The following is a 25934-nucleotide window of genomic DNA, read 5'->3' on the forward strand; positions in this document are numbered from 1 at the left end:
TCCATGAATCTCATCATCTTTTGCTTTCCATATTTATGAGCTTAAAAGACAGGACACAGAGTTTACTGTTTGAAAATTGCGATGATTTGAGATATTTGGACTACATGCAGGGGTCATGAATAAGTTTTGGGATGTAGTTGTACCATAAACTTTTCAATCATGCTTCTAGCACACTTGCATGTAAAGAAGAACTAATTGTGTAAGGTTTAGCACCAGCGCTAATGATACTATTCAGAGTTGTCCAGTGAGTGCACTTATAGGTGTGTTTATTACATCATCTTGACTATCTTACTAGCTGGTATAATGTGTGCTTTTATACCTAACAAGGGAGAGTCAAAAAGAAAAATAATTCTCCCTCTTGCTAATTTAATGTATTAAAGTATGGCTAATTTATCTGTGAAGCTTTTCAACAGCTGGCACCCGATGTCAGCTATATCATTAATCAAGTAGCGCAGCTGTCAACTTTAAATCAATTAATAAAGGGAATTTCATACGGTGGCCAAACCACAAAAATATGTTGAGTAAATGAAGTTGGCCAGAGACGTCAGAGATTTCCTCGCGATGACTTAGGGTTTATTATTATGTTGAATAGATGAAATGTGGGGCAAAGTCTTTAGTGTGTGTGCCGTGTCTCCTTTCAGGGGATTAATTTACAAAATGTGTAGATGCTGGCAGTGTGGAGTCATTTTATTTTGTGTCTTATCTTCATTCCAAGCTAATTTTAAACCCTCTCCCAGAAAAAGAGTGGAAAGATAAGATCACAATTGATTGACCCCAATGGGGAAATGGGTGCGTGTGATGCTAGATGAGGCCTGATGATGAATTTTCATTTTACACTTTCTGGCCAACAAGTGTTGTTGGACAGCAGCTTATTGAGTGTCAAGAAAACAGTGCTGCACATCAACGCAGTAGATTTTTTTTTTTTTTTTTTTACCTTGTAAAGAAGAATCTCTTCTTTCTGTTGATACAATGACAGCTCGAAACTTTGTTGCTCCGTCTGCCTTCGGCTGAGCTCCAACTGCATGCAAAACCAACATATTGCACTTTGAGAGCAGGAAAGTAAACCCCCTGCACGAAATCTTCTACGAAGATATCAGTTTTTCATTAAGGTCTAAATACTGCTTCCGGCAAAAATTCATTTAAATGTCAAAAAACATCAAATAATTGAACTACAAAAAAACAATATAGAGCATACAAAATCAAATGTATTTATATCATGTAATATTTCAAAAAGCACTAATGATATTACTTTTTTCTAATAGGAAGGTCTCTATGGTATGTTCCGTGATATTATTGAAAAATAAAAAGTCCACTTCCCAATGCTAAAGAAAGCGGGAAAACGTAATAAATGTGTCATGATCTAGATCAGGTGTCACCAATGTGGTGCCCGTGGGCCCCCAAGTGCCACATGAGTAGTAACTCCCAAGTGATGGGACAATTGTGATTTCCCAGGAATGCTGAAGTACTCCAGTGATCATTTGAAAAATATGAACACTGACACATATGTCGCATATAGATTTGTCTGTTTTCTAATTATGAGAAATTATTAACATGATCAGTGTCTTCACATAAATGAATACCATTAATTGCTAACTACAACCAGATTACTGGTGGAAGGTCCATCAGTCAATCACTGATGGGCGCCCGTTTTGCTGATGAATCACAAAGGGGAAGCCCCCCCCCCCCAAAAAATTTTTTTTTAAAAAATGACAATATAGTAATGTGTTCTATGCAGCCCCACTAGTCTAAATATGGTATTCTAGTTAATATTGTGTTAATTGAATATGTGATAAGCAGCAAAATCTAGCATTTTTTTATCAATATCAGAAGGTGGCCATTTTGCCACTTGCTGTCGAGTGAAAATGACATTATAGTTGCTGAGGTCTCAGATAACAACTAATCACAGCTCAGCTTTAGAAAATAGATGAGCTGTGATTGGTCGATGCTTGAGCCCTGCGCAACTGTGATGCCATCTTCAGTCGACAGCAAGTAGCAAAATGGCTGCCCCCAGATGAATAAAAACGTCTGGATTTTGCTGTATAACTTATATTCCACAAATGTATTATTAATCAGAATGTCATGTTTAGACTAGTGAAGTCACATATAACATATTATTGTCAAGAAATGTTTGAGTTTGACTTCCACTTAAAAAAAAAAAAAAAAGACAGACTAAGCACTGACGGAACTGGGGTTTTGTCCGACAGTGTAATTGTCACTCACCGGGTAAAGTACAGACGGACCTCTCAGTACATCACTGCCGCCGGATGCACGTTTTGTTGAGAATTGGTGAATGACCGACTGACAGACAGTCCGTCAGTGTACTGACAGAAAGCCCACCTCTGTCTGTCGGTCCTAAAATAGCAGTGACAAAGTGATGATGGAAGTTTTGTTAAAATAAAATGACGGACTGACGATTACAGTTTGGTTCGGCCTGAAAAAAATGATGGCATGATGATGACGGTAGAGTGCCCAAGGCGATGACGAATGACGAATGACGGACCAAGCAAAATTTGTAAATTCCCCACCTCTGACTATATTTATAACATATAATATCTACAGCCCGACCATCATAGATTATTTTATTTTTTTTGCCGGATGTGCAGATTCTGACATTCGGCAGCACAAAATTCCGATTAATAATAAAAAAAAATTATAAAATAAAAAAATCAAACAAATAAATGAACATTTATCGTTTACATCAATAAAGATGTGAAGTAGAGGCAGAACAGTTGATTGTTTTACAATACTATATCCTTTAGTTTTTTTTAACTTTACAAAGGGGGTAAAGGTGCTAAAAAGTTTGAATTCACGCATATTATTATTTTTTTATTTGGGGAGGGAGGGTGAACAACATCAGATACAATATTTACACCAATAAATTAATAAATACAAATCAGCCTTTTTTTGGACTGATTTTTGACTACTTTAACTCTTTGACTGCCAAAAACGTTAAATAACGTTTAGTAAAATCCTACGGAGGAGAGCCAAAGACGTTAAAAGACGTTCACCAAGTTTTTTTTTTTTTTTTTTCAAGGAAAGCCTTGGCCAGCTGTGCTGAAAGTATCAAGCAGATCTAGTTAGTATAATGCCTATTTTTGGCCCCTAGATGGCAGTGATGACTCTCTTTGGACAAGATTGGGTAGGCGTCAGTAGAAGACGTGAGGCGGAGCTAGAGTGTTGAGGGGACAATGGCTGAGGAAGCCATAATGGCGACCGGTTGCAAGCAGCTCACGCTTGAGCATTTTTTTCAAAGACGAAAAGCATCGACCAATGCTAAAGAGCACATTGATGACGACGATGATGATGATGGTGACTCCGAGGTTGACGCCGAAGTTGGAAGCGTTGACGCGGCGGCTATGATCACGTCATAAAGTCTCACCGGCTAGCGATGCTAACGCCGGAAAACGCGGAGCACAACCGAGCACTTCTGCTCAGGCGGACGTTCAATCGGACGACGAAGAGTGCCCCGAGTCCAATGCATATTCATCGGAGGAGTGGGTACAGTCTGATCACGGAGAAGACACTGGTTCTGGACTACGATGCCACCATGAATGGAGTGGATAAGATGGATCAGAACATCTCTTACCACCCGGTATAGGAACAGAAGGACATGAGGAAGCCAGACGTAACACCACCGTAACGTCACCGTATCATGATCCTGAGAGTAGACTTGATGGCAACATGGCCAAACACACACTGCAGTATATACTTGCTATTCCCCGGAAAAAAAAGCCAGCAAGAAAGTGTATCGTCTGCACGCGAAGGAGCCATCGCAGTGAAACTAATCTGTTGTGCAAATCCTGCTGCGTCCCCTTGCACACAGGGGAGTGTTACAAAAAGAAAAACTGTATTTGAAACATCCACACAATTGTAAATAGTACCACGGTTGCACACATTTAGTAAATAATTTGCCAAATTGTTTTGTCAAATTGTTACACTGTTGAATGTAAATAAACGTATTTTGCTATCAAAAAACACTTTTTCATTGTTGGTGGTAGTGTTTTACAGAAGTAAAGCACTGTTTAGGTGTTTGTGGCATCATTCATGGAAAAGAAAATGTGTCAAATTCACTAGAGTGCATGAAATAATATTGTTTCACAAAAAGCTTGATTTCTCCATATTTTCTTTCAAAACAGAGCATTTGGGTGAAACTAACCATTTTCTATTGTTGATTACTGAAAAACGGAATAAGGTAGAAACAAACTTTTTTTTCTGATGAAAGATGAGAGTCCAATCTTTCATTTGGTAGTATGTGTATTTCCATAGTCCAAACACAAAATTTTCTGTGGACCTTGAAAGATCAGTCAAAATGCTTAAATCGGCTGGCACCCACGGCATCCCTTTTCTGAAAACGTCTGGCAGTCAAAGAGTTCAACTAGGTCAGGCTATAATAATACCCTTATAAAAAATCATTTGAACACATTTCTTATTTCAGAAGTGTGCATCAAACTGGTAGCCTTCGCATGAATCAGTTCCCAAACAGTATTTCTCGATTTCAAAAAAATTGGTTACCCCTGATCTAGATTTAAAGCAAAATGCAGTTTATCATCGGTCTGTGTTCCACTCAAGTTAGTGTGACATGTGAGGCTCACCACACTTTATGGGGTTAATTGAGCAAAAACTAAATAAGACATAAAGAGGCAGGTGGATGTGGATTTTTCTGATTGGTGATCAGAAAAGCAGGTTCCCCTCAAGCTTGCACGTATGCACACAGACACACATGCATGCACACAGATCAACCAAGACAGGCCAGGGATGAGCACACCCCATCTGATCTGTGGCCCGTTCATTCATTAGACCCATGCTCCCCTTATTGATTTCAGCTTAAGTAATGAGAAAGCTTATCCAAAAATCTTTAGCATTTGGGCTCCAACTTAAGGGAATCGATGGGGCCATTTCCCATTTTGAGCGGCACATACGCAGGGATTTTTATGTACGGTGAACGGGACAAATCCCGAAGCTGATAAATCAATGGGCCTTTTTGTCGATGGACAGACACATTTGCACACTCGTAGTCATGTGTGCGCAGATGCGCGTGACTGATAAACAGTATTTTTGAAGCAATTAAAGTGAGCTGTAAACATATGAAGGCCAATCAATTGGTCAGAGGGGTCTATTATCATGGCTTTAACACTGATTTAGAAGGGGCTTTAAGGAGCTAGTGGCTTTGAAAGAGGCCCGGTCACTTATGCAGATCAGCAGTGGAGGAGACCAGCTAAGCTGGTTAAACATCAGTATAGAACAACAGCTTTTACAACCTCAATTAAAGCAAAAAAAAAATATGATTTTAGGATTTTTTCTAAACATTACATTTTGCGCACACACATAAAATATATATATATTTTACAGGCATGGCCTACAAGTCATAAATCAGAGAGGAGCAGACTAGTATCTCCCAGACAATTATTAGTCCAAATGTATTTATCTTAGTCTACATCATGAAACAACTGAAATCTTACAACCTTTTGGTCTTGAAGCATTACAGACCTGCTGCTGTTTCTAATAAATTATATTATAGACTAGTATTCACTCACTCACTTTCCAATGCTTATCCTGTTTTACGGAAGAGTGGAACTGGCAATGTAGAGTAAATATTTGTGACTGGCGAATACATTTAAACGTATCTACATGTACTCTTAAATGTACTTGCAAATACATTAGAATGTACTTGAAAATACTTTTAGGCGTATTTGCAAATACATTTCAACAACAAAAAAAAGTATGTTTTTCCGCATTTGGCCTACATTATACCAATATATTCGGAAATTAGGTAAGTAGATATTGCTTATTGGTAATTTTTATGATTTATTACTATGTCTGCAGTGCATGATTTCCGTTCAATGGTTTTTCCCATAATACCACGGGGTACGCAAATTAGCAAGTCAATACACCCATGGCTTTATGGGGGAAAAGTGTTTTTTTTTGCATTTAGCCTATAAGTACGTTCAAGATACTAGCAAATATGTTTAAAGTACGTATTTGCAAATACGTTCAAACTTATTTGCCAGTCAACAAAGTTTACTCCACGACGGCAATTCCACGCTTCCGTACTGTTTAAGGATTAAGCTTGAGTCTATCAATTTGACTTATGTGCAGGTTGCCAGTCAATCGCAGGGCTGGTTTGAATATTTCTAAGATACATTTGTAGCATGTTCATCATTTTCACCTCTCAGATATGCCTCAAATTTTAAACCCACTTTTGTATTTGAATTCTTAAAAATTGCATCAGACGTTCCCTCCATAATTCATATTTTTTAAGCAGTGTGTATCTAGGTGAAATGAGGTGAGGAGGGGGGAAGACATGTCTCCTGGACATTTCTATTTTAGCTGGGAAGACAGGCTTGTTAGTGGGGATAAAAACGAATATACATCTGTGCTGTCTGCTTCCACTTTGCTAAAGGTGAGCCATGTGCACTTGCAAAGCTAACCTACAGACAGCATTTCCCTGAGGTAATTGGTTCTACATTGATATTCATTTGATTCTGCTTTCAGCATCTATGAGAGGCCTCTCGACATTGACGCTCTGAGCAAAGCTCCGCCACAACATGTTAACCGGCTAACTGTGATTCAAACATATTCAGATTGGACCCATTTCTTGCTAGAAAACAGTCAAACCCATGGCTAGAAGAGACCCGTAACCATTTTCCGGCATTACTTTTGTCTCAGGTTTCTCCCATTTTGGATCGTTTGATGTGCCCTGTTCTTTCACCCCAATGTTTCCGTCTGGTTAGTTCGGTGAATGTGCGTGTGTGTGTTACTGAGGCATGACATTTCAATTGTGCATCCAATCAAATTGGCAGTGAGTCAGTAAGAAGTAGAGGGGAGTGATGAAAGGTGGTGCAGGGGTGTTGGGAGGGTTGCCAACCAACCGTTACTATGGTGAATTCCATGCTGTCAGACACCAAGGTCACAACTGCTAAACCGACATTTTATAAAACTTCTGAACAGCATATTCTGTACAAGCAGGGTCACCAACATGGTGCCCGTGGGCACCAGATAGCATCTGAGGACCACATGAGACCCTGCATGCCAGTTTTGAAAATAGTTCACCAGTGATGGGGCATCTTCTAAGAATGTTGTACTCATGATCACTTAAACAATGGTCAATATTTAAAGTGCTGCATATTGGTATTTATCTGGGAATTTTTTTTTAACATGATCAGTGTCTTTACATACATCAATATCATTAATAATAACCAGAGCTGTCACTAACAAATCTTTTTAGAATTGATTATCCTTTCAATTATTCCACTGTATACTCGAGTAATCGCTCTGCTCCCGTTTCCAGGCAGTAAATTTGGTGGTCGACTTAGTCGAGTTAGCCTATTCTTTTTCATACTCCTACTACTCCTAACAGTAATAATAATAATAAGAAGAAGAAGAAGATGAAAGCAAAGGAGGAGAAGAAGGAGAAGAAGAATCAAATGTTGTAATGTCTATGTGTGGAATATGTGTGTGTGTTTTTCCAGGTTCCAACTATGCTCCCCTTTGGGTACATGGCTCGAGCCTTGTCTTTTTTTCCTCTCCCTGTCCCTCATGTCTTCCCTTCTTATCCAAGATCTCTGGGTGCTGCAAAGTGAGTATTGACAGGCCTTTCTGTCCCGTCTCCATCCGTTCGTCATTGTTGTTCATGTTTTTTGAACGGGGTGAGCCTGTTAAGTCAGTTTTGTTGCTCTGTACTTGCACCTGACAATAAAGATCCAATCACTCATTCAACTAATTTCGAGGATGGGCCCATAAAAATGTATGGGTGTGTGCTATGGTATTTATTTGAAAGATAACAGACGGTGACTTTAATGACAAATCAAAGTCACAAGTCATGCATAAGAACGGTTCATTCCACGATCCACTGTTACCATAGGAAAAACCCCAAAACAAAAAAAAAGACTGCACAGGTCATTTTTTTAACAACATGATTTGACCTCTGTCACATAAAACCGCATCCATAATAGTAGCTCATATTTTGGTGTTGTAAAAAACGTTTTGAAGACCTTAGAGGGCGATTTTTTCCCTAAAATAACATTTGAATTTTGAGGTGTTCCAAATTGCTTGTTGATTGTGTCACACCATTACAGATTTACTTCCTTTCTATGTGCAAACGCATTTTCTTTATTTGGCCTACCTCGCCCTTGTTTATATTTAAAACTGACTAGTTGTGCTATTATGAGTTGTGTCATGCTCAACCCATTAATATGTGTGCTGACAGTTGGTCTCGAACACAATCTGTTTTTAGTCGTAATAATTCAACACACAGCCATTGTGCCAGTGTGGGGGCTCGGAGGGCTGGTGTGATAAAATATTGAGGGGCGAGCAAGGCAGCTGCAGATGCTGGCTGTCATGTGTGAGCGGATGAATGTTATGACAAGCATGTTTAAACATTCATGCAGGGAGGAGAGTTTAGGAGGGCTTTTCATTAACACCGATGCGTCTTCATCTCCCCAGTGCAGACTCTGCTGGTGGAAGACATGACAACAGAAGGGAGAAGTTAACATGATGAGAGGATTCTGTTCCAGACAATAGCGTTGTTGTACTCAGGTCAGTGTTTGTCTGGAAATTGGTCTTGGACTCAGTCTGCAAACAGAATCAATACTCAGCACTAGTCAAGACCAAAACTACGGCGACTGCAGTGATTTACCTGTTTATATTATCAAATACATTTTGTTTGTTTGTTGAACATTTAAACAAGTAACACAAACATTTTCATAGAATGTGGAAAACAAGGTTTAAAAGAAGAGAAATTGTAAATGGCCATCATCTCAATGAAAGAAACGCATAAACCTGCTCAAATATAGCGCTGCCAACAGCATATGTACATGCAGTACATAGGCAAACAACCTAACACATTTATAAATCATTTTATTGTGGTGACGTAAAAGGGATAGACATGCACAAAGAACTATATTTTTAAAACAGGCGTGGGAGTATGCAGTAGTTTCATGATTGCTATACAAACAATCAGTGTTTGATCACGTCGGGGTCACCAATTGTGGAGATGACGAGACAAGGAGACAAAGGCAGGTCATGTTTCTCTACTCCACACAAAAATGAAATACTTATACTCACACATATAATTTTCATTATACTTAAACTATTACATCTAAAAAATTACAACATTTCTGCAATTTTACCGACTCATGCCTGATTTAAGTAATTTTTTTGTACTTTGCTTTTGAACATGTTTTTAAGCACAGCAAGTGATTGACATCTTTTTTAGGTCAGTTGCAAAATTTGTTCCACAAATGAACACCTCTTACAGAAACACACATTTGCGTTAAGCTTGATTTATGCTTGACGCATCCGCGAGGTCCGCACGGCTTGGGAGACGTACGTGAATCGGCAAAGTTGTTTTGAGTAATAGTTGTAACTTTATATTTGACTTTAATTTAATCCCACTTGAAACATGAAGTATAAAGATGACATTTGTGGTGGTGATATTAGTAATTTAGCCACGCAGACGGCTCATTTATTACGCGCGGCAATGACGTGACGTCATCGTTAGGGAGAAAAAAAAGGAGAGGTCTCCGTGAGATGAGGCACTTGAACAGGCTTGCCTCACAAAATATTATTTCTACCTCCTCCTACATCACTCCTCTGTAGATATGAGATGGAAAAAATATAAGCCCCGACGACGGACTTATAAAAGTCCGTGGCCCTTACAGGCTGGATCATACGTATTTACTTCCGCAAACACATCGTTGTGAGTGACGTTGTAACTACTTCTGCTACGTCCACACTGCAGACAGACTGAGGTCGCAATTAATAGGTAATGTGAACGCTTACTCAAAAAAATCGGATTTCACCCAAAAAGTCGGAATTGAGCATTAAGACCTGCAGTGTGAACGTAGCCTAAGAAATGTTTAAGTAGTTTTGAGACACGACACATATCATATATATACACAATAAAACTAGTTTAGGGCCTAGAAAAGACACTTGGGGAACTTCATGAATAATCTTCAATTGTTTTGATTTGTATGTCGTTGAACTGCAAATACTGATACACGTTATCCGAATAATTTTTCATCCATTTATATGCTAAACCTCTTATGCCATATTTGTCAAATATACTATAGATTCTTTTTTGTTTAGATCTATAAAAAAAAAAAAAAAATACATATAATTTTCCATGACTCAACAAAATATTTTGTAATTGGCTTTATGAAAGCTATTTAGCTGATTTTCAGCTACTGAGAAAACAGAATACTGTTAATGAATTCCCACCTTTATCTCAAATATTGTAGCCTTAACCTGGTCTTAGTTTTAAAATGCCTTGGTTATGTTCTTAATTGGATCTCAGTATTGGCTTTGAACTGGTTCAAACTGATTCCTGACTACAACTCTATGGTAAATATAAAAGACGTAAAAACTAAAGCATGCATGATGTACACCACCTGTCAGTTACTTTAGTCATCAGTGCCACTTATTTTGCTTGTTTAAACTTGTCTGTACATTGGTGAAGCACTGACCAACCAGTAGGAATGTGGTATCATGGTGAACAATGCCCATAAATTCTGCTAAACTCCAATACTTTTGAGGCATGTCCTTTGGAATTAAAAGAACCAGGCATGCACAGCACTCTGGCACAGCAACATCATCATTTCAGAATTGTGGCATGTTATTATGGAGATGCCATACGCATTTCAGCTCATCATATAGAGTGCAAAATCAATAGCTCGCTGATCATCTCATGAAGTCAAATCAAGGCAAAGGAGGAGAAAGGGAGCATCACGTATGCTTGCCGTAAGTGGCTTTGACTTGCAAAAGTGTGTTTGCATAACATGAGCATTAGTTAATGTCATAAATGGCTTAAAACGCTGCAAGGTGCATTAAAAAATATGCACGGTCATCTGTTTTACCTACACCTTGATGCAAACATTTTGAATTAATCTAGTTTTCACTGGTGGAGCAATTCCATTTTGATATTCAAATTTGGTGCCTTATGCGTGTGCGTGTGCCAGTTCATGTCTGCGCAAGACTGATCAAATCAGCCTTAACTCGGTTAATAAGACAAGGACACAGAGGAGATGACTCAGCTGATGTGAGCATGAGCTGATATTAGCCTCCTGCACCCATTTAAGGCCTGCATCGAGTATTAAAGTCTCCTCACTATACAATGCAAGCTTTGGCCACTAGATCTCACCACTGATAAGTTTTGATAACTGATGTGACCTAATCAGAATTAGCTTGGCTAAGTATGTAATTGACTATGTATCTAAAAAGTAGTGCTGTCCATTAAAATTTGCAAGCGTAATTAATCACATGATTTCAGTAATTAACTCAATGCAATCAGACATAGACACTAAGCAGAGTTAGACTCTGATGTTGAGCATACAAAGTTTAGCAAATGCTAATGCTCATACTTTTGTTAACATAAAAGTGGAAAAGAATGTTATCCAAATATAAATATGTCGGTATATTTTAGTTAATTTCAGAGTAATTCATAAAATTACATACTGTACTATAAAAAGGAGTGTGAAACATTTGTGTTGAGGTCATTTCTCTGCTGCGAGATGGCATTAGTGTTTCATGCTGGACATTGGTGACAGCAACAGGGCTTTTGTCTTTTCATATTAAGAGCTGGTTGATTTTGAACATGAAGCAAGTAGTGAACTTTTAAAAAAAAATTCTATCTTGGACTGTAGGATACCTTTATCTCCAAACTTGTTTGCTAGGTGACCTAACAACAACTGACTTACCACGTAAATATTTTCAATCTACACTTGTAGCCCTTACTATCGCTAAAAAAACAATTCTTGTTAACTGGAAAAAATAAACAAACTCTGAATATCGACCAATGGTCTAACCTCCTCATAAATTTCCTTTTAATGGAAAAAATATCCGCCTCGAATAAAAAACAAATATCAAAATTTATAGAAACATGGTCTACGCATATAGAATATTTTAATCTAAATCTGGTTACTTAATTCTGCCTGTTAGCAAGAGCCACCACATCGCGATAACCTATGTTGCTGTTTCTGTATTTGGCTATTTGTAACTAACTGTTGTGTTTTTATAGTCAGGAACCCAGTTACTGCCAGCAGGATCGAGCAGACTACATCAAATGACACCTTACAGTCACCAACTCCTCAAGATTCACTTCCAATGGGCACTAAGGGTTAATATTCGGAATCACTGCATGCCAGTGGGTTAACTCTATAGGTGCTGTCCCCCCTGGCTGAGCGTGGGCGGCTCTGCCCCTCTGTTGGCTGCTGGTTGGCGACTGCGTCTTGGCCGTTCCCTGGGTCTCTTGGGGGGTGCTGCCTGGCGGCGCCACCCCAGCACTCCGTGGTTCCCTCTCCCCTCCCCCTTCCTCCCCCTTGCCGCCTCTCCCTCCTTGCCTCTCACCGCCCGTCCTCCGCCTCCCTGTCCCTTCTCCCTCGTCACCCTTCCTCCCCCTACCCTGGGCCAGGGGCTCCATCCGTGGCCCAGGTCTCGGGGCTCCGGGGGTCGAGCAGGCGGGTGGGGGTGTTGTGCCTGCCCCGCTCCGGTGAGCCTCCTAACACCTCGAGCGGGGGGCGAGCTCTATCGCCCTGCCGGGCTGTTCCCATATGCCCGCCGGGGTGCCGGTAGGGGGTTTGGGTGGGGTGGTTGGTGGTGTGGTGGGTCGGGTGCGCCTGGTCATCGGTTGGGGCAGACCGCAGTATTATGGGCCGGTGGGGTGCCTGGCGGGCCTGCTATGCCCCGTTCTGCTGCGTTGGGCTTGGGGAGCGGGCCGTGTTGGGGTGGGGGGCGCTCCTGGCTCCTGGGTTTGCTCTCCGGCCGGTGGCCTCTGCGGGGCCCAGGGCTTGTGCCTTGGCGCTGCCGTAGCCTGGGGGGCCCTGGGGGGTTGTGCTTGCTCTGTCCTGTGTATGCGCTCCCCTCTCTGGTGGAGGTTTTCATGTATGCCAGATCCACGACACCAGCATCTATTGAAATTCAAACACAATCTGCTTCTTCCTCTGGTCGTTGAATCGGTGGAGGCTGATGTCTGTGGATCTCACTCTGCTTCATCTATCCTTCCTTCCTTTCCTCAGTCTTTCCTTTGGTCTCCCTATTTTTTGGGAATTTAGAGGTTTCTGGGATTGGTGAAAGATTCTGGTTGGTAACCCGGTGGGTAGTAGTTGATGTCTGGTCGGTGCTGGATTTCTCTTTCCTTTATTTTCTTTGATCCTTCCTCGGGTCTCCTGATAACCTCACGACTAGCTGGATTTTGAAGTATTCGGTTTAGGTGAACGGTTTGGGATTTTTAATAGGTTTTGGGTGAATTAATGAGTACACACTCACACATGCACCCACACACACCCGCACATGCACATACTCACGTACATACAAAAAAAAGAAAAAGAGAAAAAAAAGAGAGAGAGCAATGATGATGACATGTCAAATCGGTAAGATTACCGAATGAACAATACTGAGCTTTCTCTAAAAAAGAAAAAAACAATTAAACAACTTGACCACAGTTCCCACATATGCATTATTATTGTATATATAATAATAATATATTACTGCTAAATTGTATGCTTTTATTTTTGTAAAGTTTTATACGGATGCACATTGTCATTAGGCAAGCTGCTTTTGAAATGAGCCAGACATATAGTTATATAACATCAAAGGCCAGGTTGAATTCACAACAAATTAGACTGCTGTGTCTGCACATTCTTCAGTATGTACCACCTCAAGCCCAGTTAGAGTTGGGATATGCATCCCACAACACTGCACAACATGCTGTACATACAGTAATAATGGCAAATTGTATCATTTTCTGACATTGAGACAAAGCTGTTACACTTTCAAACAAGTAGAACAAGTGTAGCTTACAAAATACCCTCTTGTTGTTTTTCCAAAGTATAAGTTTCTATTCTGAGTCACAAAAGAAACTATCTTTCAGCAGTTAGTCAACCCTAAATTCACTCTTGAGGCTTCTTTATTGTGTTGCTTCAAATGCTCCTAAACCAAAGATGGTACTCAGAATAAAACAATCGGCGTGGGGGTAAAAGAAAGACGACTGTATTCAAGCCAGTCTATTCCTATCTGCTGTCCTCTAAAGACAGCAGGTGTGGCTGTTGGGTTATTAGCGGCTGGCAACACATTCACTGCCCAAAGGTGAAAGCCCAAAACACAGCAAAATACTGAGGGATTTAATGAGTCATAAAAGCTTATCAAAAGGGGCTTCGATGTATGGTTTCTGTCATTTTGGATTACCTGATTTGAATACTTATTAAGGCAACTATAGGATGGGTTTGATGTCAAGCAGGCTACACGTAAGTGGTTCAGTCAAGCCAAGTAAAATAACCTTAAGAAGTACGAATGCAGTCGTCAATATGAGTTCAAATTTCAACCTTCTTTTCTTAATTTGCTATTTCCCTTGATTTGACGTTAGACTGCTGAAGAAATAGGAACACGGTGTATATTTCAAACTCTTTAGGTGCAATCTGCACTAATCTTACCCTATGGACAAATATAAATGTGTGTATCTTCTCCGTGACCAAAACAGTATTTTCGTGTTCCCTAGGTGCAGATAAAAGCAATACCTGAGTTATCCATTTAGGTTATTTCAATATGAAAATAAATATAACAGTGTGCTTCCTGCCTCTGTGGAATCTGTACTCATAGAAATCTTGGTATTTTCTTGGACAAGAAAATGTCTCTGGAGTATCACTCCAAACATTTGACAAGAAATTGTTTTTACCATTTCAGAAACATTTCTAAAGTCTGAACAATTGTATCCAAAAAGAACCTCGAGTTGATTATACATGCCTTTGTGTCATCTCGTTTAGATTACTGTAATGGTTTATTTTCTTGTCTAAACAAAAAAGAGTTGTCCCGTTTGCAACGGGTCCAAAATTCTGCAGCGAGATTACTGACTGGTGCCAATAGATGGGCTCATATTACTCCCATTCTTAAAGCTATTCATTGGCTCCCAGTTTCTTTTCAAATAATTTTTTTAATTATTGTACTGACTTTTAGAGCGTTGCATGGTCAAGCACCCTGTCTCTACGTTTGCTCGATTCTGTTGATGCTTCTAAGAGCCAATTTAAAGACATATTTGTTTTGCCAAGCTTTCTGATTTCTGCTGATTATGGGCTGCCTTTTTTACCTTTATTTTGTATTTGATTTTTTTTTTTTTATCTGTGTGATCAATTTTACCTGTGAAGCACTTATAAAGCGATACAAATAAAATATACTTACTTACTATGAGAATTCATATTAGTAAAGTTTCTAGGTCAACTCTTCAGTAGTCACCAATACCGATACCAAGAACCTTTACCACTAGTAATTTCGATGCATAAAATTAGTTTAAATAAAAAAATAACACTGGTTTGCATTAAAAGAAAATCAGGACAAATACAGTCAACGACATAATATTTACTAGGGCACTTTCAGATATATATATGGTTTATTTTTATTTATTTTTTGACAGTTTTTAAGTATAACATAATGATATTATATCACATGATTGTTATTTCGTCAAAACAAAGCTGAAAAACAGGTCAGACACCTAATATACATAACATATTATGTACAAATGTTATTGTAAGTAGTAATTTTCCAGTGGCAGAATGCTGCATGGGTGGTTTACAAGAAGTGTCTACAATATAACTAACTCCTTAATTATGTAACTTAAGCAATTTATTTGCGCAATTTTTTTGCACAAGCTAAGTTTTCATTACAACTGATTTAAAATCAGTACATTATAGTAGTCATTAATTTTATTAGTGATCAAAGTAAGTTACTTGCAGATGACACAACTATTTAGTTTCTGGTGAGAAAATGCAGTTTATTGTGGATACAATTACCTCCGAATTTAAGAAAGTAAAAACATGGGTTGATTAAAACAAGCTATCAATAAATTTAAACAAGACGAAATTAGTTGTGGTTGGTAATGTTAAAATAGGGAGCTGCGCAAGATTGCAAAATTGAAGCTGTAGATATAAAAAGAGTAAATGAGATTAAATTCCTGGGGGTAATTGTTGATAATAAAATCTGATGGAAACCACACAAATATATTGGACCCAAACTTTCTAAAAGCATCTCCAATCTGACAAAAGTCAAACATTTTCTCAACCAGAAATCATTACACATTCTGTACTTCTCTCTAGTATTACCATATTTAAATTATTGTTCAGAAGTCTGGGGAAACACTTACAAGACATCATTACAACCTCTGTTTCTGTTGCAAAAAAAAAGAGCTATAAGAGCAGTCCATAATGTAGGATATCTCCATCACACCAATAAACTGTTTTTACAATCTAAAACTGTAAAATTCTTTGATCTTGTGGAATTCAATAATTTACAATTGGTGTATAAGGCTGGACATAATTTACTACCGGGCGGTGAAAATACGTTTTCAGAGAGATAGGGAGGTTATGGTTTGAGGGGAATTCATAACTTAAAGACAAAGTATTTAAGAACAACATTGAAGAGTTTCTGTACATCTGTATGTGGAGTGAAAATTTGGAACAGGCTGATTACTGATTAACAACAACGTCCAAACATAGACCAAATCAAAAGGAAATATAAAATCAACTTTTTTAGGGAAGAAGTGCTTTTCAATGAAAAGTAACATTAGTTGATGTTATTATTATTATTGTATTATTATTAGTATTGTTGCTATTGATAAGGAAAAAATATATATGCATATGTAAAAGTATGACAATATATGCATAAGGCCCACTGTTCAATGTGTTCACTATTAATAATTACTATAATAACCTTTGTTATTAATAATCAAGATATATTAGCTGTATACTAGCAGGTTATTTTTGTATACTATACATACCTACTGTTTATTGTCTAACGGATGTTAAAAGGGGTAGGACCTGATAAGTTTATACTTCTTCCTACTCCTTTTCAAACATGTGTAAATGTGTAGCTGTGAAACACTGTGAAACTTTCTTATGTTGTTTTTGTTGCTTCAATGTTGTGTTTGTTGTTTTATATGTTTTGTATATTTTGTCTTTACACATGTACTTTTATAACCAGTCTGTTTTTTTCTTTAAATACATGTTCGAAATAAAATGTAATGCTTGTTGGGTTTATTACTTACTTAAAATTGATTAAAAAAAATCATAGTCGTCTAGAATGACTGGAAGAAAAAAAGGTTTAATGTTTTGCCCATATAAAGGAGCAATACATTCAATTATTGTAAAAGATCTCAGCTGCCTGTGGGTGCAGGTTGGAGCAAATTGGGTGATTTAAGGCCCCACACAACCAGGCTACTTCCTGCTCTCGCTGCCTTTCATCGGCTTAACAAAGACAGTCTTGTCCAATGTCCCCCCTCCCTCCTCACTATTCATTACAGACGCACAAGAAGCTGTGGTCAGGTTCAAAGACAATTTACATTCTCTCCCCTTCAGCCACCCAGTCATTTACCAGTCGTTTTCTCTCCCCTTGGCTTTCGCTCGTATTCATTTTCTACCCAACTTTGTCCCTCTCCGAGACTTCTCTAAACACTGTCTCTTCCACATGGCCCGCATAATGAGTGGCGAAGCTAAACGAGAGGAAACATGGCTCACTATTAGGAGGCGAGCGCGGACTGAAGGTTTTAAATAAACAGAGGACTTCCAAAGACCTAAACTAATGGAACAGGCAGACACGCGCTGAAAAAATACACACTCTGTTTAATCTACCATAAAACTTGTAAAAATATACACGTCCATGTGGATTCAACAGCAAAGACTGGCAGCAGGGCAGACATGTGCTTATATCGTCCATTCATTATTTGTTAAGTACGGAAGCGTGGAACTGCCAATGTGGAATAAAACATTTAGATTGATGGGTACGTATTTGCAAGTAGTGCTGTCACTATCAAATACTTTTATAATCGATTAATATATCAATTATTCAATCGATTAATCGACTACCTGTAATCGGATTCATTTTAATTTTGTAGTTAAGTGCATTACATTTTTTCCCTGATTGCTGTTTATTAACCTGTGATTGGTGTTTATTTCGTACTTCGTATTCGTATAGTGATCAATAAAAAGGGGGGTTGATGTTGTACTATGTTACTATGTATCTGGTAATTGTTTTCCAGATGTAGAAACAGATGTTTGCAAATGTCTTATTTTGATGACACAGAAGATAATCAGTCTTCTTTCATGAAGGACTACATAAATCAGTGAACAAATACTGTTGATATGCTGAAATCAGAGGATTTGGACAATTTTAAATAAAAAAATGGCTCCAAATGATTACTTGATTATTAAGATAGTTGTTGATTAATTTGATAATCAATTACTTGTCGATTAATCGATAAATTTTGACAGCTCTATTTGCAAGTACTTTTAAACGTATTTAAATATGCTCAAATGTATTCGCAAATACGTTCAAACATACTTGTAAATAGGTTCAAACGTGTACTTGCAGGCAAAATGCTACAAACGTAGCATATTTTTCCATAATGACATGGGGTATTGCGCAAGTGGAAAAAAAACTAACTTTTTTTGTTATTAAACATTTGGCCCACATTATGGGAAAATATGCTATATTTGTAGCATTTAGCCTACAAGTACGTTCAAACATATTTGTGAGTATGCTTGAAAATATTTGCCAGTATGTTCAAACCTCTTTAAATAACATAAGGGATGCTTGCCACATTAAAATATGTTTGAACATACTTGCAAATGCGTTAGAACGTACTCGCGAGTATGTTCAAACATATTTGTGAGTATGTTTCAATGTAGATGAGAGTATGTTCGAATGTATTTGAATAACATATCACAGATGCTCGCCACATTTAAATACGTTCAAACATAAATACTGTACTTGCCAGATTACGCCACATCGGCAGTTGCATGCTTCCGTACTTAAGCCTGTTAAGATGCATTCGAGAACAACAATAAAGACGCAAAAAAAATAATGTCTATGTCGATGAACACTAATTAGGAAAATGTGTTTTCTTAAGTGTCTGATATGCTCTCAGGAACAGCCACATAAAACCACTCCATGAGGTTAATTGGCTTATCTAGGCTCATTAGCATAACTAATTAGGATCCTTGTTAAAAGATAAGTATTGTTTATTCAATTTGTGCCGAGCTCCTTCATCACTTGCGTGCGCTAAGTAGGCATGAAGTGGGACCTGTGGGTGTCTGTGCGTTGGCTTCATAGTTGATCTATTCAACATACGCAGATGCTCGCCATCAGGTGCCAGATGCCCCGCTGGGCCCGCCAAAGCCAACGCACACGCACGCATGCGAGCATTTGGCTCTCGCTGCCGAAGCTCTCAAATCCCCCATCATCATCATCATTAGCCGTCTGTTTAGCATAATTAGCGCTGTCAGACAGATGAGCAGCGACGCCACAGTCACAGCATCGTGCGTTCAAGGGGTTAGCGCCAGGTTTCTTGCATGTTTCCACTGATTGCAGCCTGACACAGCAAAAACTAATGATGCATTCTGATGTGCAAAAAACATCCGTGGGGTGATTTATTTTAGTTTTTTTTTTAAGACAACTTGCTGTCTTTTGTTTCTGATGCTTAACATACCCTTCAAGGCAACAGTGTGGTGTGTGTGTGGGGGGGGGAAGCAAATCCACAACATTGCTCCAGTGTTGAGCTCACAAACAAACTTCAGCACTCCCAAATAAGCAGAGAGGCAAAATGAAAGCAAGGGAAGGAGAAGGAGAGCGAGCGTTACATTTACTGAAATTAAACATTTTCTCATCAGCCTGAGGGTGCAGCAGGCCCGCTAATGTATTATTCATTCCCACTTCACAAAGGAACATTAATCAATTATGAAGATATGAGGATCTTAAAGTATAGAGGAGAGATGAAGAGCGGCCCGTTCTTATTAATATGCGGCCGCAATCGAGCGCCCCTGCTTCCCTCCCCCCGCTACCGTGCTTCTCAAATCAATATTTTGCAGATTAATTTGAAGCGGTTGTGGCGAGATGGTGGATGGAAGGGGAAGGGGGGTTCTGAGGTCTGAATTAAGGTGAAGTGTTTTGCAGTTTTTTTGTTTTGCAGTTTTTTTCACTACTCAAGGGTGTATGCTAGCAATGTAAATATGTTGGTGTTTTTTGCAATGCACACAAAATTACATTATGAGTAAGCCAACATAAGGCAGGTTGGAGATTTTTGGAATAATCAAAAAAAAAAAAATCAATTATTCAATATCAAAATTATTTTCCTATTCATATCCAATATCAATTCATAAAGCCATAAATCAATTATTTGAATTATTTTCCCCATAGCAATAACATTTACAAAAGAACTGACTTATTGCACTCCGAATTGTTTTAATTTATATTTATACTTATTGAATTACAACTATGAATTTTCATCTCCTCCTTGCTGATGTCATGTTTGTATAAGTGACTATAACACATGTTCCATAAACAAAAATAAACTAAAATAGACTAATGGCAATTTCTGGAGAAATTGTGTGGGAATGCTAAAAGCTGAATGCTAAGTATAATTATATGTATAGAAATACAAAAAAAGATCATTAAAAGTATGTATTGAAATAGAAAAAGATCATTAAAAAAATCCCATTAATTTCATGCAATTTTTAGGAAAAATTCTATATTGGGATATATAGTTCTTTGTTTAAAATTATCTGTCATTGTTTTTTGGGAAATGTTATGTATCAAATGTACTAGCAGTTTTCAGTGTCGGTATCGGTGACGATATAAGTAAAAAGATAACAGCAGAGAGGAGATGCAGCACGGATGCAAATTTAAACTACTTTAATCAATTTGTAATTGGAAAAGCATGTTAGTCTTTAATTAGTTAAAATGATTTTCCCTGGGTTTGTGATGGAGTTACTCATTTTCACCCTAGAAGTCGATTAAAATGAAGGAACGCTGAGGAGAATTAATGTTCTTATTCGCGCAGCCTTATTTACACATTGTCATCTATTTTGGCGAAAGGCTCTGGATCTATTTACTGTATAAATATGTTCACCTCTACACTCTAAATAGCAGCTTTCTCAGCCCACTTTTTAACATTTGGCACGTCTGTCCTCCTCATCCACTTGTTCTTCTCTTGTCTGCTTTCATAAATTCATTTTAGGTCAACACACTTTTCTTGTTTAATCTCTCTTATGATTACAGACAGAAAATGGATTATGGAGTGGTAATTTGCAACTAATATAAAACATCAAAACACCAATTGCAGGGGTAAGAAAAAAATAGGGATGTTCGGTACCACTTTTTTTCAGACCGATACCAGTACGAGTAGTCACTGATACCGACACAATTATTAATTTTGATACATAAAATTTCCACAAAAAAGAACTATACAGTATATCCCAAGATAGCATTTTTTCCTTAAGCCCAAATCCCACGAGGGGGGCAAACGTATGCGAGTGTTATTGATTATTACATTGATTAATCGAATAATTGGGTATAATTTTATTTTCCATTAAATTGTATTACAAAACAAATTCCCATTCCCATTAATGCTAATCAACCAATTGCTTATTTTAATTGGTATTGTTTAGTGATGAAAACAACAACTAAACAAAAATGTAGCAATATCACGCGAGAGGGATTGATGTTAGTTATACTTACCAACCTTTTTTAAACTAATTCAGGTCATTGTTTTCCCCCAAAAAAAGTTTTTGAAACTCCTCTTTTGATTAAAAACAAAAGAAAATCAGTCTGCTAATAATTACTGTTGAGAGGCTGATATCATTTGGACATTTTTAAGCTAACAGTGGAAGATTACGCAATTAAGACAGTTGTCAATTAATTTGATAGTTGATTACGTGTTGATTAATTGATTTTTAAAATAGTCGATTCATTTGATAATCGATTAGTAATTGATTAATTGATTAATTTTGACAATTCTAGTTGCAAATGTTTGTTTCTTATTGTTCGTCAGGGTTCATTGATGGTCGCAACGTTCGCTAAATGTTTGCCAGGCGTTTGCCTCGTTTTTTAATTTGTTTTCTTGTTGCAAGGATGTTAGGTTAATAAGCATCGAACGATACGACCTTGAGCGAACCCTAATGAACTCTGACGCAAATGCAAGATTCACTACCTACGCAAACGTTCAGCCCCTAAGTGGAAAACGGGCTTTAACTGCATGAAATACAGTAAATGGCAAAATTATATTCTTCTAATTTCTACTTCCTGATTATAAAACAGGCACAAGAGGGCGCCCGATACTTATATCAACCCCGTTGCGAGTACCGATACCTTGAACTAACTATTGACTCAATACCAATACCTGATACCTTAGGCGAATACATTTAAAGTTGCTCTATTCGGGCTGGGTATTGCCAACAACCTCATGATACAACATGTATCACGATACAGGAGTCACAATACGATACCTATCGCGATCCAGTACGTGTATCCCAATGCATGGCCTTCAAGTTGATACGTATCTTGATAATTTACATTACATTACACACATTTTTTTATGAAAACAATCATGTGTATATTTTTATTATGCTGGATGGCAAAAATGCTCTCTTCTTTTAACTTAAGCAGCGCGTCTGGTTTACCGCTCGTGTCGGGCCAGGTCGATCCCGCAACTATATATTCCCGTATTGATTTTTTTAGCACATTTCTACTTTCTACCCACCTGAGCATGACTGTTGACAACCTCCTGTTGCAGCAGCAAAATGCTTGCTTGGAGTTTAGTGATGCTGAATTCTTTCTTCGCGTCGTCTTCAACCATGTGACTTGCGATCTAAAATAAGAAAATCCAGAAGCACAAAAAGAATATTTAATTTTAATAAATAAACACTGTAGGGCTCTGAGATCTGCAGACTTGGGTCAATTAGTGGAACCCAGAATTCAAAGTAAACACGGTGAAGCAGCATTTAGATGTTATGCTGCACACAAAATAAATAAATAAGCTGCCAACAGACAGAAAACAATAAACATTTTAAAATTGAACAGCTTCTCATTCATGATGCATATTGCCTATTTGCTACAGATGTTAAAAATATATAATAAAGCACATTTGCGAATGTTATTGTGATTTTCTGTCAGACTGACACGGACGGGCGACACGAGGTCATGCTGCGGAATGCGATGCCTCAACAAATAAACATGCATGCTTACACAAGTGGATAATAGTGTGGGCGAAAGAATGAAAACACTGCGCAGATGATAGCTACTCATGTCATTGCGGATGAAAACATTTTGTACCACTAGGAATTCAAGTTGCATTGGTTGCATTGTTAAGGATATAAAGTCCTTTTAATTGGGGCTAAAAGGTTCCAGAGTACTGTAGCTGCATGCAAAGAAAAACATCATGTTGGTAAATTTTCACTTTTTTGAGACATGCTCAAAGGGCAGACTAAAGGTGATGGTTTTGAAGGGAGTCTCTTCTCATGGGAGGCTCTTACTGAGTTGTTGAGTAAGTATGTTGTTTTTTCATTGCTTGGATTTAAAATCAGTTAAAAAATATATATAACATAACAAGTGTTGCAGCATGAAGCTCGCACAAGACTAGTGGCACTCATTTTGCTGGAAAAGAATCCAGTGCAAACATGGGCACACAATTTCTTGGAAAAATTCTTATAAAAACATGTTCAAGGTTATAATGCTTCCATGGTCTGCATGAACTCTGATGGTAAATTAGTTGGTGAAAGCTGCTTCAAGTAACTTTTTGTCACTAAGAGAAGTCTTAAAATAGTAAAAAAAACAACAACATAATAATTGATTAAATGAATGATTGATGGAACTTAGCCAAAATGGAAGGGAAAAGTAAATTTTTACCTGCATGCATTGACAATGTAATAGTTGAGTGATGGGCAACTGGTGGCACACTGGTGGTGATTAATAAATAAAAAAAATCAAGATGTTTTTTTTTTACAAACCCCAAAAGATCCTGTAGAAAACACTGATAAAAGCTGAACAAATATTGACATTGAAAAAAAAAAAAATCTTGAATATGCAAATTCAAATATGCATTGACTGTAGATTTAAATTGTAACATCACCATTCACCACTAGATGGCAGACATGGCTTATTTGCACTTACACCGTGTCTTATTTTATTTTACTTTATTGTGGATTTGGAATGATTTGCAGGACAAACACAGTACCTTTATAATGAGTGAGTGTTTACATGTGCCCTAAACATAAGCCACAGAAGACAATAAAAACAGCAGTAGGTATAATTTAGCAACATCCAGCTCGGCACGGCCATGTTTGTTACCCGGAGCTCGGGAGATATGCCGGTAATTCATCACACTTGCCTTAGTCTCTTGTTAAACCTGGGTGCACATGGAGCGCTTCGAGCATAGCTGCCAAACCAATATAGTAAAAAATAAAATAAAAAATAAAACTAAGAAAAGACTTTGCCGCCTCCAAGTCAGCAGTCTAAACAATAACATGCACACTGAAATAAGAAAGAAAAAAGCCATTTAGTCTTGTTTCATCTTTGAGTTAAATTCATAATCCGTCAAAATGATAACATGGTCGTTGTGCTCCAATTTATGACTATTTCAGTAATGGTTTAATCTGTCGATTATTTTTCCAATTGATTGATGAATCAGATTTTTTTTAAAGTGTAAATTTACATGTTTTCTTTCAAAAACAAAGAAACAAACAGGATATTATTTCAAATTGATAGTGCACAAGCATAAAATAATTATGATTAAGTTATTGGTTTGGTCTGTAAAGTCACGAAAATAGGTAAAAATGTTAAATATATATATTTTTAAACGATTCATCAATTATCAAAAATTTATTAACTCATTCTCTCCCAAAAATGCATAAATATGTTCTATTTTAAATATTACCATGGTTCCAGAAACATATTTATACATGTTATATGTTTTTTTTTAATGCAAGAGCATACAGAAGGCTTTGATGCAGCCTCTGACCTGAAGAGGTTGCTTAAAGCAATGGTAGTTATTACAAAAAAGGGCCAGCAAGTGGCAGCAGAGTATAAGAGATCAACCAGGGCTATGTTTCAAAAAGCTCTTCCCCCACTGTTCTGAAGAGATTTGTGAATAATGATTAAACTTAGCTATGTTCTAATGCTAATTGCTGCAAAATGGAAACAGATAGAAATATATGTTTTTTTCCTGATAAAAGAAGAGACTCTGATCTTTGTTTTGGTAGGTTCCATGTTTTTTATAGCAATAGAACACAATATTCTGTGGGCCCTGCAAAATCAGTCAAAATCCAGTAAAACAGCCGAGAGCGAAGGGGGTTGCTACAGTGAAAATGGCTGTGAGTGAATGAGTTAATACTAATAATTGTTGCAAAAGTAATTGATTAGTTTTTGATTAATAGATTAATTGTTGCACCTCTATTTTGAATGCAGAATTCAAATGACCTTTGAGGAAAGCTAAATTATTGATAGTTTTAGAGGTGGACTAAGACATCTTATTTGCAACAATGCAGTTAGGGTGAGGAGTTACCTCTTCATTCTGTAAAGTTCTCTCCCTCGATTTGCAGGCCACATCAGATGTTATATGCTCAGTTTGCATGCAGGTTGTTGGATCCTCCGTATCACAAGTGGTCTGGACAAGAGAACCAGAGCTGGAAGAAAATAAACATGCTAGTTGTTCACTTTTTAAAGCTCAGTTATGCATCTCTGAGTACAATTCAATTGCATAAATGTTTTGTTTAATCAGTAGAAAAAATGAGAACCAACACAAAAACTACACTAAATTTTGCCTTTACAAAGACAATAAAGCTCAATTTTCAGGGGAAAAGTAAAAAGTATTCCACCACTAACAAGAATGGTCTTGTGTTCGTTAAATTCAACAGAAATCTTCTATGTAGTTCCATTTTGATTCACAAGGCGTAAAAAGATGTCTCAAATGATGGCAACCAAAACTGATTTCTGTGTGTGTGCGCACAAGTGTGTGTGTGTCCCAACTGTAAAAATATTCTAACTCTGCCCAGAAAACTCCTTAAGTCACCAGTGACAGCTGTCACACACCCGAGATGGCAAAGGAGAGGGAAAAAAACACATCACACAGTTCACAAACACACAGGCATAAAGAGGTATGCACAATCCCATGCGCACTCTCCCTCACT

The 25934-nt window shown here is 37.7% G+C and overlaps 1 protein-coding gene across 9 annotated transcripts in view; it reads right to left on the minus strand.

Moving 5' to 3' along the window:
* Window positions 1-25934, minus strand: part of LOC144040752 (uncharacterized) — a 142268-nt gene that overhangs the window by 88399 nt on the left and 27935 nt on the right. For all 9 annotated transcript variants that reach the window (XR_013289831.1, XR_013289830.1, XR_013289832.1 and 6 more), the window contains exons 4-6: window positions 25310-25430; window positions 22511-22618; window positions 935-1018 (exon numbers count right to left, since the gene is read on the minus strand). Coding sequence is in view for 6 of the 9 variants with exons in the window: in XM_077555193.1 (XP_077411319.1) it covers window positions 935-1018; window positions 22511-22618; window positions 25310-25430 (313 nt within the window). In the remaining 3 variants the exon portion in view is untranslated. The remainder of the gene's footprint in view (window positions 1-934; window positions 1019-22510; window positions 22619-25309; window positions 25431-25934) is intronic.

This window comes from Vanacampus margaritifer, chromosome 20 (assembly GCF_051991255.1).
Source record: "Vanacampus margaritifer isolate UIUO_Vmar chromosome 20, RoL_Vmar_1.0, whole genome shotgun sequence".
Lineage (NCBI taxonomy): Eukaryota > Metazoa > Chordata > Actinopteri > Syngnathiformes > Syngnathidae > Vanacampus > Vanacampus margaritifer.